The 20,452-nt window shown below is 42.1% G+C and overlaps 1 protein-coding gene across 1 annotated transcript in view; it reads left to right on the forward strand.

Moving 5' to 3' along the window:
* Positions 1-844: 844 nt before the first annotated feature.
* The window catches only part of LOC139409332 (neuroligin-1-like), a 270,255-nt gene continuing 250,647 nt past the window's right edge, over positions 845-20,452 (forward strand). The window contains exons 1-2 of the mRNA XM_071154310.1: positions 845-1,275; positions 11,758-12,615. Coding sequence (XP_071010411.1) covers positions 12,108-12,615 — 508 coding nt within the window. The 5' untranslated portion in view covers positions 845-1,275; positions 11,758-12,107. The remainder of the gene's footprint in view (positions 1,276-11,757; positions 12,616-20,452) is intronic.

Raw genomic sequence — 20,452 nt, forward strand, 5'->3', positions numbered from 1 at the left:
GCAGAGGAGAAATGCTCAATAACAGGGATGTAAAAAAAATGTGTGCCCAAAAATGTTTGCAATCTTTTATTTCAGCTCATGAACCATGGGACCAATACTTTACATGTTGCGTTTATATTTTTTTCAGTATAAATTGAGATTCTTATTTTGTGACCAGGTCTACACAATAGAATCACAACTGAAACTCCCTTTGAAGTGTAGAAATCTATTAAACCTAGCCTTCTCTGACTCCTCTGCCCTATTATTTTAACATTAATAGGGTTCAACTTCAACGGTTGTTTGTACCCTCTATCTTTCTCTACTTGGAAAGGCTGTCCGTGTTGCTGAAAATATCCTTTAGGTGAAATCATATATAGTGGCAGTCCCACAATGCTTGTAGCAAACAGAGCAATACTCTTAGCATTCTCCATGTGCTGCAAGTAGCCTATCAATTGTGAAGTGCTTGCAGAACAATGGCTCTATATGGTGGCTAAATCCAATCCAGGGTTTAAATAATTATCCCTCTCAGGTGGTATATGCTCATATGCACTGGTGATCATTCTGTACTAAAAAACAACAAACATTCTGGCAAATAAAATGCAGTCAAAAAGTACCTGTGAATGTGATGCTACAGCAGTACGTTCAGGGAAGTGATTCATTCTGGGAATAATAGCTACTTCAGAAATGCCCACACATTGAGATACAACACAATAGGTAACCTATAATGGGCTGGAGTAAAATCGTGACTTGAAAAGAGGAAGTTAAATTGCAGACAAACGGAAACAAATATTCCTTGTCTCTTTAAAAAATATTTAGCAGCTTTATTGAAGTTCTTTCCAGGGCCACTAGGTGTATCTCTGTTCCATTTTTCGATCAGCGCATCCTCTCTCCAACAGGGATGAGAAGAGACCTCGGCATTTTATCAAGCAGGTGCACCCTGAATCGTGAGGAGCAGATAAAAAAATATTTCAGTTCTTTAGTTTTCATGTTGTTAAGACAAGGAGGGTTGCGCAAGACCCAGAGCAAATGGTCGTCTGATGAAGGAAAACATTTTGGATTAAAAACACTTATTCCGGCTGAGGGGGACCCTTTAGTTTGTCTTTATTCTGCGAAATTGGACCGAATTATGACGAAGTATGAAAAAGCAAGTTTTTAACCTTTGAAGTGAAAAGTCCTATTTTTTCTGGCAAGGTTTGTGTCCCTGATTTTAAAGAGCAATGCACTCTGAAATAACGGAACATGGCACTAAGGAAAATTGTCTGAGGTGACGACGAGTGGTGGAGATCAAGCCTTATGGTAAATATACATGTACGCAAATATGACTGTTTAAACATGTTACTCGGTCCCAGCTTTTGTGTACTTTTATCAAATGGGGATTTTAAACGCGAGCCTTTGTGTCGAGGTTAATTGTAATATATTGGAAAGGAGGTGATAAACAAGTTTAGACTGCCTACATGTATTTAATTTCATGCATAATGTGTATATTGCATAGCCTATATAATTATCCTAGAGTTATGACGAATTTCAATTGGGGATGATGGAATTGTGGCTACATTAAACGATGGAGCATGTGTTGCTATAGATGCTTGACAATATGCTCCTGTTCAGCTCTCTGGTGAAATCTCTCTGTTGGAAGCTCACACACTCACGTGCATGTATGTTGAATATGAAAATGTGATACATCTACTTTCATAAGGGTCAGTTGTGCTGATGCCAGTTGCACAGGTGCTTAGGTCCAAAATGCACTGTCCATTTTAACGTCAGTTGCAGTCCTGAGAAGAGACCTAACCCTATTCAGTGCAATTAAGATAGAACACCATCCTCACTTGATGAAGGAAAATCAATTTCCACCCTTAATTGAAATTAATCAGCCAAATTACTTGATATTAATTGACCCATAATTAAGGATATATACCTCACGTTGAGTCGGGAATGTCTTAGCCTTCATTAATTAATGTCAATGGGTATGTTCAGAGACGACTGAGTAGACAATTAAAACACTCAGCTGGTGGCAAAACATTTTATGCTATGAAGATCTGAATGTATTATATAGTAAATCGAGTAGGCAACGTTTGATGGGCAAGTTCAACACTATTGGCTATAGGCACGGGAACCAGAAAACTGGATAAATGCGGTATTTATGTGCGCTCAATTCATAGCCCACAGACAGGACAAGCTACTCATAGCAGTAAAAGACTGGATTAGTTTATTTGGCTTTGGCAAATAGTCGTTATTGATATTATCTACAATATGGATGTTTAAGGCATGTTTGATATGGGGGATAAACTCACCAAATGATCTTCAAGCTATTGGTCATTGACTTACATCGATTGCTATATGCATAAGTGGGCATTTTTCAGATAAGCTCCAATACAGTGCGCTCTGGCGTGGTGCTGTTAATTACAGTTTTATTGACATGAACACTGCATGTTGTGTCGTTTTAGCCACATTGGATTTTGCTCCTGTAAAAGCTCATAAAATGAGGTAGTAGGTAGGCCTAACCAATCAAATCGTACACAATATTAGCGTCAAGGACACAGTTGAATGTGATTTGAAATAGAGAGCGATATGATTAGTTGCTCTCAAGCATTTCGCTACTCTCGCATTAACATCTGCTAACCATGTGTATGTGACCAATAACATTTGATATTGTAACGCAAGCACAAAAAATGATCAATTATGTCTACTGATTTGTGAGAGCAACGAGTAAAATATTAGTTTTTTCCGTAGCCATTTAAGTTAACATCTTTAACATTGAAAGTAACATTCAAAATTGTTCATATAAATGTTAATTTAAATGGCTAGCTAAATAAAGATATATGATTTTGACTCACTCAACTCAACTAGAATGTATGGAAGGAGCCAAATTAATTTGAAACAATGGGATACAATGTTGCTAATGCTAGTAGCCTATACTGTTTTTTTTTTTTTAATTTACATTTATTTATGTTTATTTATATTTTTTAACATCTGTGTCATCAGTAGTTCATACCTCCAAAAGTCTCAAACCATTGATCTATTGTCAAGCTAGTAGCCTGAAAGGTTAGAGCTTCTTACAATAATCTACCTTCTTTCCTTTAGCCCCTGGCAGTCTCTAACTCAGCTACCCACTCTGTACATGGGAGGGAGCTAGTTCATAAATAATGGAAGTGTTGACTTCTGCGTTCCTGTTGTTTCAGGTGCGTTACTTTAGAATTATATGGCCGATTTAGTGAACTCACCCTCATAATGTTGGTTAGGACATTTTTGGAAAACTTTATTTTTCAGTGCATTATGCACAGTGCCTACCGTTGTGCTAAATCAACAGCCTATGACAAATGACCATTGATGGCAAATTCTATTGTTCAAGTACAGAAAGTCAACTCCAGGTCTCATAATGCATTATTCATCTAATTTCCCTTGTTTACAAGTATTGCAAAAAAAAGTCTGATTGCCAAATTGTCATTGGAATAATACTCTTTTCATTACAGTATTGGCAGAGAGCCTCCAACTGTCGCATGTCTTTGTACATAACATTCTCTGTCTGGGCATTTATATAGCAAGATGACCGTCACCAGTTTTTCTTTCTATACTACTATTTTAGATTTTTTATTTTATTTTTAAAAGCTAAATATTTTCCCTTTACAGATTGCATGGACAGTATTGGCACATGATCACAGTCAGACAGTGTGGCTTTTAGTTTCAGATAATAATTCCACAAGCTAATAGACATGTGGGAAGCACACCTGCTTTAGCTATGGGATGGAAAATATGGAAGATATCTGCTATCCTTTCCTCCTTAGATGATTGCTGTGGAGTTTTCTGTTACAAGTTCTGACATGGTGTTGTTTAATTTGGGGCCATTTTGGAACTGTCTGCATTTTTTGCAAATTTTCTAGCATGGGCTCCAAATGGCCCCTCTAAAGAAGGCTTTGTGAGTATCCTGTGTCATGGATGGTGTTTGGGATTTGCCATGGTAGGTGGTTTTGCATGTTAACTAGCCATTTGCTAGTTATTTAGCCCTACAGTCTTTCTTCAACTCAAGTGGACTGATGGTCTCCTCTTGTCAACATGAGAGCTGAGCTTAATGGTTATTTGCTGTGTTTTTGGTCAGTTCATTATGTCTGACTGATCTGAGGTGGGAAATGGGTGCAGCGAGAGCATCAGCTCTGACAGGGAGCACAGCAGGCTCTGGGAAATGGGGCATTAATCAGGTCGGAAGTGTGTGTGTGTGTGTACCCATGGAGGGACGTTGGAGCACCCAATCTAATGAGTGGACAGAGGCACAGAGCTCTGCTGTGGGACCTGACCAACCCTCTGGTCTGATGGCTCAGGTTCTCACCTGAGGGCATCCAGTCCTTTTACACTTCTTTTGTCCATTTCCTGAAGAAAACCAAAACACATAAAGTGAAGCACAGTATGTGCCAGGGACTCAAAGTGCAAGACAAAGCTAAACGGCCTTAATGGACTTTTATCTCTGTGTCCCTGTGAGGAGTGGAGTTTTTGCTTGTTGCTCGCTTCCTCTCATCTGTACTCCACTTCTCACCTATCCACAGCTGCTGGAGTGAAAGGACGTCTCAGCCAATCGATCAGAGTCCTGTAGCTCTAAAGGTGAGAGAGAGCTGGGCCACAGCAGCGCTCTCACACTTTCCAATTCAGTAGGCTCTGTGTTTTCACAAGAACACCTGTCCTTCCACTCAGGGGGGTGGCTTTTAAAGCCAGATCAGAGCAAAGTGAAAAAATATTGGATTCATATAGAGAATTAACAACCACAAATGCTCCACTAAAGTTTTGACTCATTTATGTCTCTTAAAGAAAGTTTTGCCCTCTATTTGTGCCCATTAAGAAATCAAACCCAAGTTTGAGTCCCACCAGGGGAAACTAGCTGAGTATAGGTTCTGTGTTTACTCTCTCCAGCTCACAGGCTTGGCCCTTGAGGGCATCCCAGTCCCTTATGAGCTCTGCAGTAACTAACTGACTAATTATTGCTTTGATGTAAACCAATTTTAGGGGGCCCCCTGGATCCTAGGGGTGGGCTAAAGTGGAGCCGTAAGACCTGTCTGCCCCAGGAGAGCTGGGCTGGGGAGAGCCCGCCACATTTGTATTAGTGGAAAATATTATCTAATAGTGGAGTTGATCATTTTCTAAGTATGATAATGACTTTCCCACGCCTCCTCCTGACCAGGCCTATTCCCTGTGCCCTGAAGTGAGAGAGTGGGAGGTAGTGTTTCTCACTGAGCACAGGGACACTCGGAGAGAAGGCAGGAAGCTTTTCCATTTTAAAAAATTTCACGCCAACCTAGTGCTTCAGCTGTGACCCCTGGCAAGAAGGCACGAAGATGGCAGTCAGGTGAACCAAGTGAAGGGAAAAAAACAGATGCCCTCCCACACAACCAATCCATCCATGCTGCATAAATGTAGTCAAATTATGAAAACATGTTTTCTAAATACAGGCTCTAACAAGGGCTGTGATCAGCTGATCACTGCCTCTCCCACCTCTACTCGCTACCTGTCCCGGTCTTTATCCATTGATTGTGTTATCAATGTTTGTTCAACTTGTATTCCCTTTTCTTTCATTGTTTTGTTTGGCAGTTCTTGCTTCATTTTGTTCAGTGTCTTGACACCCACGTGAAATGCAGTTAAATATAAACTTGATTTGAGAGAATTGACCCAATTTGCTATGTAGAAGCACCAATGAAGCTGTCCAGTTATGATGCTGTTTATCATCTTGGTAAACAGTGTAATATGGGGATGTGAGACCAGAGGAGGAGGCTTTCTTAAGGGGGCTAATTAAGGATAAGGGGGTAAAGTAGGGAGTAGTGTAGGCTATAGTGTGCAGTGTGATGCAGGACTTCACCAGAGCTGCTGCAGACGCTGGGAGTAGAGCAGGCTGAATAATGCGCAGCCACGTCACCCCTGTCGTCATGCAGTTCAGTGCTCTGCCACGAGCTGCAGGCGTATTCTGGGCACCATACGCTGTGTGTTTCTCTGTGTGTGTGTGTGCAGTTTGTGTGCAGTGTGTGTGTGCAGTGTGAAGCGCTCACGGCTTGCCATTACAGTTTTAACTTCTCCATGTTCCCAGTACTCCAGAGCACTGAGGGGCCATCAGAGTTGATGTGACATGACAGCACAAGAAAACCTGCTACAGTCAGAGGGACTTAAGCAGTAATTGAGTAAATCATGGAATTTGTTAAGTGTCATTAGCCATAATTAAGATGGTAGTAATGATGAAAAACCAAAATGGTGGATACTACTACTTGTATTAGTGATTCTACTACTACCGCTGCTACCAAATGTAATTGATGATATTATTGGTATCAGCGTTCTATCATTTTTTATTAGTAGCACACATAGTGGTGGTGGTCATTTGTCATATGATCATTATTGTTTCTTAATCATAATTTCCTAATGGATTTACTATAGATTGTAGCTTTCTTCTTATTAATGTATGGATGCTGGATGTATTCATCAGTCTTTATTAATAACCCCAGCCCTGGGATTTCCCCCAGTTTGGAGACAGGCCTCAGTGGAGCTGCTGCAGTCAAGTCTAGTTACTCACTTCCTCACAATGTGACTGACATGTTTTACTGAAGGATGGTGATACAATGGACATTGTCACAAACGGTGCTCAATTTGTTATGAGCACAGAGGAGGCTTCTGACTCCTGTTCTTAATTCACAGCGACATCTCACTGTCACACCGCGAAATCCCCAAATCACACTCTGGCCATGGCGAACCTGCTGGCTAAGCATCCACTGAAATAGTCATAAGCAGTCGTCTATAAATTCCCCAAAAGCCTTTATTGGAGGTGAAATTAGATCATTAAGGTCAGTGGGAGCTCGCATGGATGTAAACCACACAGTGATGGAAGGTTTAGTCTGTTGACTGACTGCCACCATAACTCTGCTTTGTGCCTCTATGTTCTCTATGCTTTACAGCTTGGGCTCAAATAATAGGCCGTTTGTTTTCCAGAGTACACCTCTATATAATCGGGGACCTTCCAGTGGCTCCTATGGGGAAAAATGTGTTTAACCTCATTAAACGCTGTTCATCTACCATCGTCTCTCAGTCTATGTACTGCATAGCCATGCCTTTTCTGTGGTATTTTGCCACTCCGTATACCCGTCAGTTTATTAATAGGGTAATAAATGAAGTGGTGATGACGTATTGTGATGCATCAGGTATAGATTGTCTATAAGTGAACAATGACATATTTTTTTACATAACATACAGTCATAACATTGCGTCCCATTTCAAAGCTTCCCATTTCAGCATTGACACTTGGCTGCAGTGTCCCTGAGCAGGTTAGTGATTCGACTCACACTGGGACAAGTTCCTGCACTGGATCTGCACGATGCATGCTTCTCCATGTACTCTGGGAACCAACAACATACTAACAACATGGGAAAAAACCTGGAAAAACAGGATGATACATGAGTTACTCCACATGCAAAATAAATGGCAAGGTTGATTTCATAGATCCCCTCTTTTTCCTTGAGCTTATTATGTTGGTGTTCTTAAGCAGGGGATTTTCAAAGGATTTGTTAAATGGATATCTTGGCCACGTGTGAAATTTGTTCTCAACACCTGGAAGGGTTTAATCACACACAGAAAGTATGGAAATTGGAGGCAAAGTGGCAACCATTTGTTCTCCCCATTTAGGGAAAGTGAGGAAAATGGAATGAGAAATAATTTTCTAGAAGGAAAACATGAGCATATAGTACAGAATTTTATTGATTTTCCTTTTGATTCAAATGACATCAGGGTGACACTATTGTTATGCTGCAGGTATGACGTAGATATTACAGAGTGTTAAGGCAGCTACCATAGGTTTGTGGCCCAGTGTTGCTGGGATGTGTACAGTACATTACCACCCCAGAGAGATTTAGCTTTGGGAGAGACCTCACTAAACTCCTCTCACCATAGGCCTGTTTGAGTTAGATTGTCATAAGGATTAAAGGACACAATCTGATCTCATCCTCTGTGCACACACTCATTTTTCTTCATCTCCCTCACACAGTGCAGCACAACATTGTTACCAAATCCTGCTTTGCTCCAACCAGCCAGCTATCATCCCTCCAGCCAAACCTCGCCCCTCCTGGATTCTGAAAAAAGATTAGAGCCAAAGCCTTGGTTTTTATTTGCCTGTCTGCAGTCTAAATATTTGTCCGGTGTGTCAGAGATGACAAAGGCTTGCGGCGAGGTCCATGTGCAGTTTTTCTTAGCCTCCCCATTGTAAAAACCTCACAGTAGTTTTATAGCCTCATTAACAATACAGTACACAATCAATGCCAGAGGTTTTCATTTCATTCCTCTGTTTATCTGTTTGCCTAATTATTCCAGGGTGCAAACTGCTTGCTATGCATTTGTTTGGATGCATATCATTTGTATGCCTCTGTCAATAGATGCGATTTGTTTTGAAATATGGTTTTGTTGCAAGGGTTCAAGTGAGAGTGGTACCAGTAATGAATGTGTTTGGCTATATACAAAAAATAAGTGATTGTAAATATTACCATTGGGTACACCTGGACATCTCATCTGCTGTGTCTGGGATGGTTTAAAACTATCAGACCACTGCAAAACTCCTCCAACCCAGAGCACTTAATTTACATTTACTATGGGTGATATAAAGCTCTGTTCCAACCCTGTATCCTTGTATATTCACACACACATACGTGTACTTAGGTCTACAGGAAGACCAATAAACGGACAGATCTGCTTGACCAACCTAAGTGTTTCTTTCAACATGCTCACAGCTACAGTGTATTTTTAGAACTGCTGTCTAAAAATGTCCAACCTTAGGGTGTGCTTAATGTCTTGGGGTTGTGGGTTGTTAGGATCACTTCATCTCTCCATGGTGTCAACCTACTTCACCACTGGGCCACTCATTTTAAAGTAACTTACTACATGCAGAGGCATCATGCCCATAGGGGGAGCTTGGAACACTCGACTCCTCAGATTTGTCCTGTTTAAAATATATATAGATATAGATATTTTGTATACATCTTTGTTGTTGTTTCTCTGTAATACTACTAGCCATCTAGACATTTTCTGAAGTTGGCTTTAGCTAGCCCAGTTATGTTCCCAATCTCCAAATCTCATAACTAGCTACTAAGAAGCCATTTCAGCCTAGCAATCAAGTTAGAGTAGCTAGTTTGTCTAACTATCTTAGCTGGCATGCCTGCTGGCAAGGTTGGTAGACTTTAGAAAAGCAAGCAATTACTAAATGTACTGTACCCAGATTATAGCATTATAGATACCGAGCAGCATATTCCAGTTAGGAAGATACAGACAGCTCAAGAGGTATGCTTAGATATGCAGAAAAATAGACATCTTTTTTTTTTTTTTTTACATCGAATTAAGCGTAATGATTATGACCCTAGATTGCAGGAAAAAGCTGTTTCACGTGTTTGAAAAATGCTAAATTCTTCAACCTAGCCCCCCTCCGGACCACCTCCCCACCATCCTCAGGTACTTTGTGCCCCCTCAGATTTCTGGGGAGAATGACACCCCTGACTACATGGTTACTACACTACATTGTATAGTCTCCACTCCGAATGCTGATGTCTCTACGTTTTGGTCTGAACTTTGAATGATGTGCCTGTTCTGCTGCTGTCTCTGTGTCCGTGACTCTGTGTCATTGACTGTATGTGTGGCGGACCAAGTACAGTAATATTGAGGACAGGCATCCCATATTGGGAGGACATAAACCCACTTTGTGTTTTGCTGGGAGATCTGGCGCTGTTTTCATGTCTGGTCTAAATGAATGGCTGATCTGAATCCGCCCGTAACTGATTCACTTGGAGAGCTAGAGCGAGTCGCTTCTAGTTACAAACTAACCTCCCATTCGTCCTTAATACTTGTTTTCTAAAGACGGGTTGGTTGTTTAGAAACAAAACCGATGTGTGGGCAACTATGGGGCAATACACAAAGGGTTGGCTTAGATCGTGGACAACATGTAAACTATATTTCATCTCCAATGTTTATTGAAAACATAAAAACATTTGCACAATGATTTGTTGGTTAGCTAGCTAGCGAATTTTAGACATATTAGCATAGAGGTGTCATCCCAGCTAGCAATGAGGAACTGGCCCAGAAGCAGCCCTCTTCCGGGGGGCCGGAACTGATTGAATCGGCCCGGAATCGGGTGTCGGACTCGGCCCGGAATCAAATTGAGTGACTGCCCAGAATCGGCCCAAGTACATCGGGGCTTTTCCGACTACAGGAATTCAGCCACTTTGCCGGCATTTGACCAGAATCCCTCCAGAAGTGGACCGATGCAAATTGAAATAAATGTATACAAAATTACCCAATTTAGTAATTTTAAATATTACTATTATACATTTTATACATACAAATTATACCATCCACAAAAAAAAAATTGTGTCAGAGGGAAATACCATACACTTTGTCAGCGTGCATGCGCTTGGCCCACCACAGCACGATGGGACAAGGACAGCCAAACGCTCCCCTAACTCGGGCGATGCTGGATCAATTGTGTCTCGCCTCATGGGTCCCCCGGTCGCGGCCGGCACGCGTCAGCTCGGGTTTCGAACCAGCATCTGTAGCAATGCAGTTTGCACGAAGCAGTTTCTTAGACCACCGCGTCATTTGGGAGGCTCCATCCACAAAGTTTGAATGTTTATCAATTGCGTTGCACAAAGTATAAGACTCTTAAAAATGTCAATTTAAATGTTCATTTAAATTATCACAGAAACAATGAGAAAATATGGAAAAATAAATGATGAAATGTAATGTATAAATCAGCCTGTGTAGTCATCTGCCAGAGAGTATCCCAGAGCCCCATGAAATACATTTGGGACAGATAACTCACACTGGAATCAGCCCGAGCTCAATCCCCGCATCGTAGCCATAAGTAATACTGCCGAAGGCAGCACAGACTCGGGCCACATGACTCTCAGCCAAGTGTCCCGACTCTCAGCCGAATTGGCCCAGATCCTCTGTGCTAGCTGTGATCAGTCAAAACACCTCAAAACAAGACATGGTATTAAGAACAAGATGAAACTAGCTGAAACGAGCCACCTATGATTCCCCACATGGCAGCTTCTTGTCATTGTTGCTAGCTATCTGTATCACACAAACTTCTGCCTCATTAAATCATGCGCAACGTTTTCGTGACATCAGCTAACCCGTCTATAGAGGATGATCCAAATATAGCTTTCAAATATTTTTTTTATGTACCGTACTGTATGCAAGGTGGAAAGGTTTCTCTCCTAAGATTTGGAAGTAGCCAGTTAATGTGCAAGGAGAAGCAAGTCAACATGTCGCATTACTTCAAGGCTCGGTTTGCAACTTTATTATGTTATTCTTCTGAGCATATTTCCCTAATTAACGTCAATCTCCTTGTTGAGTAAACATGTTCAAAAGGGTGCTCTAGTCATAAGAATATGGATGCTCTTAGAGAATGTTTGGATCTCTTTTCCCATTTCCATGCTAACACTGTCATAATTGAAGTTTCTTTATGTCCCCCACTATGTGTCTATGACAGGTGTCATCGCATTGTAAACAAAATAGGATTTCCTTCTCTCTATGAACATGATCTTCTTAATTCTCCCTCCCTGGTCTGGAAGAGGAGGAGGGCTCCCTTAACTAATGCCCAGTCACTCAGTCAGTCTGCTACTTGCATATGATTGATGAGGTGTCACTAGGCAGACTGTGATTCCCCTGTGCTCTACTTGATGGCAACATAGCCAGAATGTAACAGCCAGTAAAGCCCTGCTCTGTTCATATTTCTTCTCTCCACCTCAGTACTAATTCATTATTTTTTATTTCCTGCAGGATATAGACCCACGCCTCGACTGGGGTTGATTTATCTGTGGAAGACCTGCTGCAAATGGCTGCCCTGCCTGCGTCGCCAGGATGGAAAACAGGACTGTCAATAGGATGCGGCCTGACGAATAGCAGCAAGTGAAGATGTTGCCTCCGCCAGTGTGAAATCAGTGGGGAGTACTTGCCATGCAAAGAGCCTTTGAAAGTTTTGACAGCCGCACGTTTGGGAGGCCTCATACTTTTCCTTTGACTGTACCCCTTTCTGTGGGCGGACCTAAAGTGGATTGTTGCTGCTAGCGTTGCGGTGTGGTGAGCCCTAGTTGGTGTGTGTGTGTATCTACTGGTGTGGCAGAGGGAGCATGCCCCTGCAGAGGCCTGGCCGTCTGAGGCTGCACCCTGCCTGGAGGGTCATGCAGCCCCGGCTGGGCGTAGGCCTGGGTCTGGGCCTGGACCTCACCTTCCTGCTATGGATACTGAGCCTAGCACAGCAGGCCCTGGTCACGGCCTCTCAGAAACTGGACGAGACGGACCCCGTGGTCACCACCGTCTACGGCAAACTGAGGGGCGTCAAGAAGGAGCTCAACAACGAGATCCTGGGACCCGTCATTCAGTTCCAGGGGGTACCTTATGCCGCACCCCCCACGGGCGAGAGGCGCTTCCAGCCCCCGGAGCCGCCCATCTCGTGGCCGGAGGTCCGTAACGCCACGCAGTTCGGCCCGGTCTGCCCTCAGACCATCGTGGAGGGGCGTCTGCCAGACGTCATGCTGCCTGTGTGGTTCACTAACAACCTGGAGATAGTGTCTTCTTACGTACAGGACCAGAGCGAGGACTGCCTTTTCTTAAACATATATGTTCCCACTGAGGATGGTGAGTTAACAGCAGGACCAACAGGAAAAACAGACCTAAACCAACAACCCCTTTTAAAATATTTTCCTGTATGTTTTGTACTGACAAGAGTGAGAAAAGCATGACCTCTGCATGTTTACGTGCATGACACTGCTTTTATGTGTGTGAGTATGTATGTGTGTGTGCGCCTCTGTGTGTGTGTGTGTGTGTGTGTGTGTGTGTGTGTGTGTGTGTGTGTGTGTGTGTGTCTGTGTGTGTGTGTCTATCTGTGAGTGCGCGGCTGTTCATCAGTCTCCTGATCCCTTCCTCACGCACATCCTCCTGTTTACCTCAGCACGTCCATTCAGGTGAGACTGGTTCCTCCTTTCCCCTCCTCCTCCTGCTTCTCCTCCTCCTCACTCCTCACTCCTGACTGATAGCAGGTCATCATCTGTCCATTGTGTGTAGGCACAATGAATAGGGCTCATCAAGGAGGAAGCTCATGTAAATAATGATTATTGATTGATTTACTGACTGATTGATTAATGAACTAAGCCAGTAAGAGCAACCCACTGGGCACAGACGTCAATTCAACGCCTATTCCACATTGGTTCAACGTAATTTCATTGAAATGACGTGGAAAAAACGTTGATTCAACCGGTGTGTGTCCAGTGGGAACTCTCTTTGCTACCACATTCTCTCCTTCCTCAGCAGTCAGATAGTGGTGTTGCATGCTCCAACTGTCCTTAATGGAGCTCCATGTTATTTTTTAGTCTTCTATTCATTTTACAGTAAAAAGAATATCCAAGGAATGTGCCAGGAAACCGGGCAAGAAAATATGTAGACAAGGAGGTATGTATGCACTGGAATAAATAACAGAGAAAACAGAGAAGGGAGGGCCGGTGGCATGGGGCCCCAGAGAGAGGCGTCTCCCCTCCCCAGTCAGCGATCCACCGAGAGGTGAGGAGAGGAAGTGGGGCCCTCTGATTGGCTGCCAGGTCCCAGGTCAGAGAGTATCCTGTAATTGATGACGTGTGTGAGGAGTTAACTGTGGTGAGACGTCGGCCACTCTTAAATTAGATGGGCGCACGGTGAACTTGCAGAGTCTAATCTCAATTAAAAGGGATGGTATCGCTGTTCCATTGGCTTGCTCTGGCTTTATCGATCATGGCTTCATCAAGATAATGTTCTCTAGGCTCCTTCCCTCCCCACTCCTCTTTCTTTATTTCTCTCTCCTTCCTTCTCTCCCTCTCTTCTACTGGCTGGCAGAGTGGCAGTGCATTGTGCCTCTCAGGGCCAGTGACAGCGCCCTTGATAAGGCGTGTGGTGTTAATGCAGCCACTCTGGCAGGCAGGAGGCTGGGGGGGCGCTCATTAAACATCCTCTCTCTGCGCCCTCTCTCCTCTCTGCTGAGCTACACACACCGGGCAAGGCAACCCCTCTCCAACCCTCCTCCCCTCCGAAGATTTGGGTTCTGGCATATCAGGCTCCGACACTGTTATAGCATTGCCAACATATTCCCACATCATCTCAGATATTCCATCCCACTAGCAGTCCTCCAAGTCCCTTAATTAAACATATATACCCAGAGGTAGTCACACATATAGTATTTCGTAGACATATACAGTAGCTCCAATGTACAGTTGAAGTCAGAAGTTTACATACTCCTTAGCCAAACACATTTAAACTCAGTTTTTCACAATTCCTAAAATTTAATCCTAGTAAGAATTCCCTGTCAGTTAGGATCACCACTTTATTTTAAGAATGTGAAATGTCAGAATAATAGTAGAGAGAGAGTGATTTATTTCAGCTTTTATTTCTTTCATCACATTCCCGGTGGGTAAGAAGTTTACATACACTCAATTAGTATTTGGTAGCATTGCCTTTAAATTGTTTAACTTGAGTCAAACGTTTCGGGTAGCCTTCCACAAGCTTCCCACAATAAGTTGGGTAAATTTTGGCCCATTCCTCCTGACAGAGCTGGTGTAACTGAATCAGGTTTGTAAGCCTCCTTGCTCACACATGCTTTTTCAGTTCTGCCCACAAATTTTCTACAGGATTGAGGTTAGGGCTTTGTGATGGCCACTCCAATACCTTGACTTTGTTGTCCTTAAGCCATTTTGCCACAACTTTGGAAGTATGCTTGGGGTCATTGTCCATTTGGAAGACCCATTTGGAAGACCCAAGCTTTAACTTCCTGACTGATATCTTGAGATGTTGCTTCAATATATCCACATAATTGTCCTCCCTCATGATGCCATCTATTTTGTGAAGTGCACCAGTCCCTCCTGCAGCAAAGCACCCCCAAAACATGATGCTTCCACCCCCGTGCTTCACGGTTGGGATGGCGTTCTTCAACTTGCAAGCCTCCCCCTTTTTTATCCAAACGTAACGATGGTCATTATGGCCAAACAGTTCTATTATTGTTTCATCAGACCAGAGGACATTTCTCCAAAAAGTACAATCTTTGTCCCCATGTGCAGTTCCAAACTGTAGTCTGCAACTTCTATAGGTTTTGGAGCAGTGGCTTCTTCCTTGCTGAGCGGCCTTTCAGGTTATGTTGATATAGGACTTGTTTTAGTGTGAATATATATAATTTTGTACCTGTTTCCTCCAGCATCTGCACAAGGTCATTTGCTGTTGTTCTGGGATTGATTTGCACTTTTCACACCAAAGTACATTCATCTCTAGGAGACAGAACGTGTCTCCTTCCTGAGCAGTATGACGGCTGCATGGTCCCATGGTGTTTGTACTTGCATACTATTGTTTGTACAGATGAAGGTGGTACCTTCAGGTATTTGGAAATTGGTCCAAGGATGAATCAGACTTGTGGAGGTCTACAATTTTTTGTCTTAGGTCTTGGCTGATTTCTTTTGATTGACCCATGATGTCAAGCAAAGAGGCACTTAGTTTGAAGGTAGGCCTTGAAATACACCCACAGGTACACCTCCAATTGACTCAAATTATGTCAATTAGCCTATCAAAAGCTTCTAAAGCCATGACATAATTTTCTGGAATTTTCCAAGTTGTATAAAGGGACAGTCAACTTAGTGTATGTAAACTTCTGACCCACTGGAATTGTGATACAGTGAATTATAAGTGAAATAATATGTCTGTAAACAATTGTTGGAAAAATTACTTGTGTCATGCACAAAGTAGATGTCCTAACCGACTTGCCAAAATTATAGTTTGTTAACAAGACGTGTGGAGTGGTTTAAAAACGAGTTTCAATGACTCCAAACCTAAGTGTATGTAAACTTCAGACTTCAACTGTATATACCCAATATACCTTTACTAACTAATCATATCATAACTTGTCCCCTCTCTCCCTGTTCCTCTTTGCTTAATAATTTGATCTCCTTTCCTGCCAGTCAGAGCCACCATGTTGAACCCCCCCCCCCCACTTAACACGGAAATTGGAGTATGACAGATGTCACATGACTCTGCCGCTGCCGAGTGCAAGCCAATGAAGTGGCTGATCACACATTTTAATGTCTCTCTTAAATGTTCACTTGATGATGGCAAAACTGCAACAACTATGTTACTGTGTTTTGCTACATTGTCTATTTCCATGTGTTCTTATTGCCTAAAAAAATGACACAGCTTCCTCTAAGTTAGGGATATAATTTATTGATTGCAGTGCTTCATGGGTAAAGCAGTTTGATGAGATGGAAGGATGTTTTAGTCACCACAAGCTGCAACACACTGATGTATGTCTCATTCATTTTTTGGCACTGATCACTCAGCATTTTGCCACTGCAATTATCTACTCACTCTATATCTCGGGTCACTGTGGAAGCACACACAATTCAGGCAATGAGTAGAGCTCAGTAAAGAGTCATGTTTTGTGCCTCTCTTTTATATGTTTATTAGTAGGCCATTTTAGTAGGCCATCATTCCAGACCACGTTGATAATAGGATTTCAAATTTACAGATCAGAATGTCTCAGTCACATTGATTGTTTCAGGGGAGAACTAATTCATCCTCTATATCCTCTGTTATACTGCAGAGATTTTCTGTTCATGTTTGTATTCATTCAATGTTTTGTTCCTCTTTGGGCATACAGTGCCTTGCGAAAGTATTCGGCCCCCTTGAACTTTGCGACCTTTTGCCACATTTCAGGCTTCAAACATAAAGATATGAAACTGTATTTGTTTGTGAAGAATCAACAACAAGTGGGACACAATCATGAATTGGAACGACATTTATTGGATATTTCAAACTTTTTTAACAAATCAAAAACTGAAAAATTGGGCGTGCAAAATTATTCAGCCCCCTTAAGTTAATACTTTGTAGCGCCACCTTTTGCTGCGATTACAGCTGTAAGTCGCTTGGGGTATGTCTCTATCAGTTTTGCACATCGAGAGACTGACATTTTTTCCCATTCCTCCTTGCAAAACAGCTCGAGCTCAGTGAGGTTGGATGGAGAGCATTTGTGAACAGCAGTTTTCAGTTCTTTCCACAGATTCTCGATTGGATTCAGGTCTGGACTTTGACTTGGCCATTCTAACACTTGGATATGTTTATTTTTGAACCATTCCGTTGTAGATTTTGCTTTATGTTTTGGATCATTGTCTTGTTGGAAGACAAATCTCCGTCCCAGTCTCAGGTCTTTTGCAGACTCCATCAGGTTTTCTTCCAGAATGGTCCTATATTTGGCTCCATCCATCTTCCCATAAATTTTAACCATCTTCCCTGTCCCTGCTGAAGAAAAGCAGGCCCAAACCATGATGCTGCCATCACCATGTTTGACAGTGGGGATGGTGTGTTCAGCTGTGTTGCTTTTACGCCAAACATAACGTTTTGCATTGTTGCCAAAAAGTTCAATTTTGGTTTCATCTGACCAGAGCACCTTCTTCCACATGTTTGGTGTGTCTCCCAGGTGGCTTGTGGCAAACTTTAAACGACACTTTTTATGGATATCTTTAAGAAATGGCTTTCTTCTTGCCACTCTTCCATAAAGGCCAGATTTGTGCAATATACGACTGATTGTTGTCCTATGGACAGAGTCTCCCACCTCAGCTGTAGATCTCTGCAGTTCATCCAGAGTGATCATGGGCCTCTTGGCTGCACCTCTGATCAGTCTTCTCCTTGTATGAGCTGAAAGTTTAGAGGGACGGCCAGGTCTTGGTAAATTTGCAGTGGTCTGATACTCCTTCCATTTCAATATTATCGCTTGCACAGTGCTCCTTGGGATGTTTAAAGCTTGGGAAATCTTTTTGTATCCAAATCCGGCTTTAAACTTCTTCACAACAGTATCTCGGACCTGGCTGGTGTGTTCCTTGTTCTTCATGATGCTCTCTGCGCTTTTGACGGACCTCTGAGACTATCACAGTGCAGGTGCATTTATACGGAGACTTGATTACACACAGGTGGATTGTATTTATCATCATTAGTCATTTAGGTCAACATTGGATCATTCAGAGATCCTCACTGAACTTCTGGAGAGAGTTTGCTGCACTGAAAGTAAAGGGGCTGAATAATTTTGCACGCCCAATTTTTCAGTTTTTGATTTGTTAAAAAAGTTTGAAATATCCAATAAATGTCGTTCCACTTCATGGTTGTGTCCCACTTGTTGTTGATTCTTCACAAAAAAATACAGTTTTATATCTTTATGTTTGAAGCCTGAAATGTGGCAAAAGGTCGCAAAGTTCAAGGGGGCCGAATACTTTCGCAAGGCACTGTATGTAAAAGAGAGGCACATTTGAAGTTGAGTGTTGTGTAATTCAGGTTGAACTGTGATAGTGTGGTACTTCTATTCCACATCCGGGTTTCCCAAACTTTTTCACTCTGGCCCGCCTTCCAGCTTTTAGGAACACCCCCCCCGCGCGTGCATTCACTACGTCTATTTCTATGGGCACAAGCACTGTGCACTTTTCACACTCCTCTTGTTGGCGGAGAGAATTTTGCAGGTTTAAAGCTTATTTCTTGCAATTCTACACATTTCGTCATGGGGTGCAAATAAAATGTTGCATTTTTAAAGCAAATTTTCTTGCAATTACTAATTACTAATTACTTACTACATTTTGCCATGTCTAATGTGTATTCATGTGATTTTTGAGTGACTAAAAAATGACAACAAAATCTATAGGTTAAAAAATCTAAATAAATGACTAACATGACAAGAGGAACTGATGATGCACTACCCAATGTGCATTCTACTATTACAACTTTCAAGAGTAAGTTTAAAGCCGGACTGAGTTCCATGCATTTTTTAAAACACTCCCCATCTAGTAAGATATTAGTTAGGTTTTTCTCCAAATTTGCATCCACATTGAGGGTATTACAGAGCTGATTTAGAATAGATCTGTGTGGTTGGGGAAAGTCGGTGAAGCTTAAATAAAGCTCTTTAATCAATTTGGGGATGGTTTCTATGAGCTGCTGTTCAGTTGTTATAGTAGTTCTGCAGTACTCCAAATAACTGGAACCCAGTGTAGTTAGTGTTATGATGAAGGCTGTTTTACACATAGAGTGATATATAGTTGCCCTTAGCACTCCCACCCCCCCTTTCCATTTATGAGGTCTCGTCCCAGTTTTGTAATGGTTGAAGGGGGCTCCTGGGGGAGGTGCAGGACCTCAGGAATAGATTTTTACAGCTCCAATAAGTTTCCAGCCTTCTCCCTACTGTCTCCCCGGAGAGAAGCTGTCTGTAAAACCTGGGCTAAAGTTTTAGTTTTAAAGGTGTGCTGTAGCTTTCTTTATGTGGGCTGAAGCACTGTGGGTGGGTGGGTGAATGTGTATATGATTTGTATGTTCCATGTGTTTCAGTCTTTCTCTGTAAGAGAGATCAAAAGAGGCAAACCTGTGTGTTTGTGTTTGTGCGGGCAAACGTGGGTGTGCATTTGTAGACTTTTCTGTACACATACAAACGGGCTTGTTCTCTATCAGGAAATCAGAGATAAAGTGTTCCAGTGGTGAATGTAGTGCTAAGTGTATTCAATTTGAGCAGAAGTGTACAATGGTGGGCTCAGCGTTCATAAGAATCAGGCTGTGAGTGAAGTCATTAGAGTTTGGTAGAGTTGGGAAAGGCCCTATATGTTATTCATGGTGGATTGGATTCTCTCTGCGGATTGTGCATGCACATACAGAGGGATTTAACTGCTGCGGCGTGTAGTAAGTATGTGTGAGTCGTGGGACTGCTCTGTAGACTTAACGAGGTGCTTCCAGACTTCGTGGCAAATCTAATCTGTTAATTTTCAATTGATCAATGCTGATTCCACTACTGAGAGCCACACTTCAAGTGTATTTTCAATCTGAAAAAGTAATACCTCACCTGGTTTTGATAGCTCCGTGCTCTCACCGTGAGTTTCCATCAAATGAGGTATGAAAATGTTGATTGGGAAAGTCTCCCCTGATCTTTTATGCTGTAGCAGGAAGAATGGTGGCTGAACATGTACTATTGTTGTCATACTAAGATGTTTCTGTGAAGGTACAAATGGGATTCCAAGGTTCCAGTGTTGATAGCTTCAGTTATATATTAATGACGACTGTATTATGATAAATAAATGAGTATCTTCATTTTTGAATCTTTAATAAATGGCATTAAACTGAAGATAACAGTCCAGGCATGGCACTTATTATAGAGCTAGTAGTAGGGAAACAATGGAAAACTACAGACCTAATATGGCTTTCTGTACTGTTCATTTCTAAGAAATGGTATTTTGATTCAGTGTGAAATGCATTGCAAGCTCTCATGCATATTTAAAATATACTGTTGAATCAACATAGATATTGCTGCCGAGAAGTAACAGCTTTTTACCATAGTTTCAATTTCATATTCACAGACATTCTTTATGGGCCTTTCCAAAATGTCCTTATACTATGTAATGCATGATGGAGTGCAATGATGGAGAACATTCAACAATGACAATGCAATGAG

Source organism: Oncorhynchus clarkii, chromosome 5 (genome assembly GCF_045791955.1).
Source record: "Oncorhynchus clarkii lewisi isolate Uvic-CL-2024 chromosome 5, UVic_Ocla_1.0, whole genome shotgun sequence".
In the NCBI taxonomy this organism is placed as follows: Eukaryota; Metazoa; Chordata; class Actinopteri; order Salmoniformes; family Salmonidae; genus Oncorhynchus; species Oncorhynchus clarkii.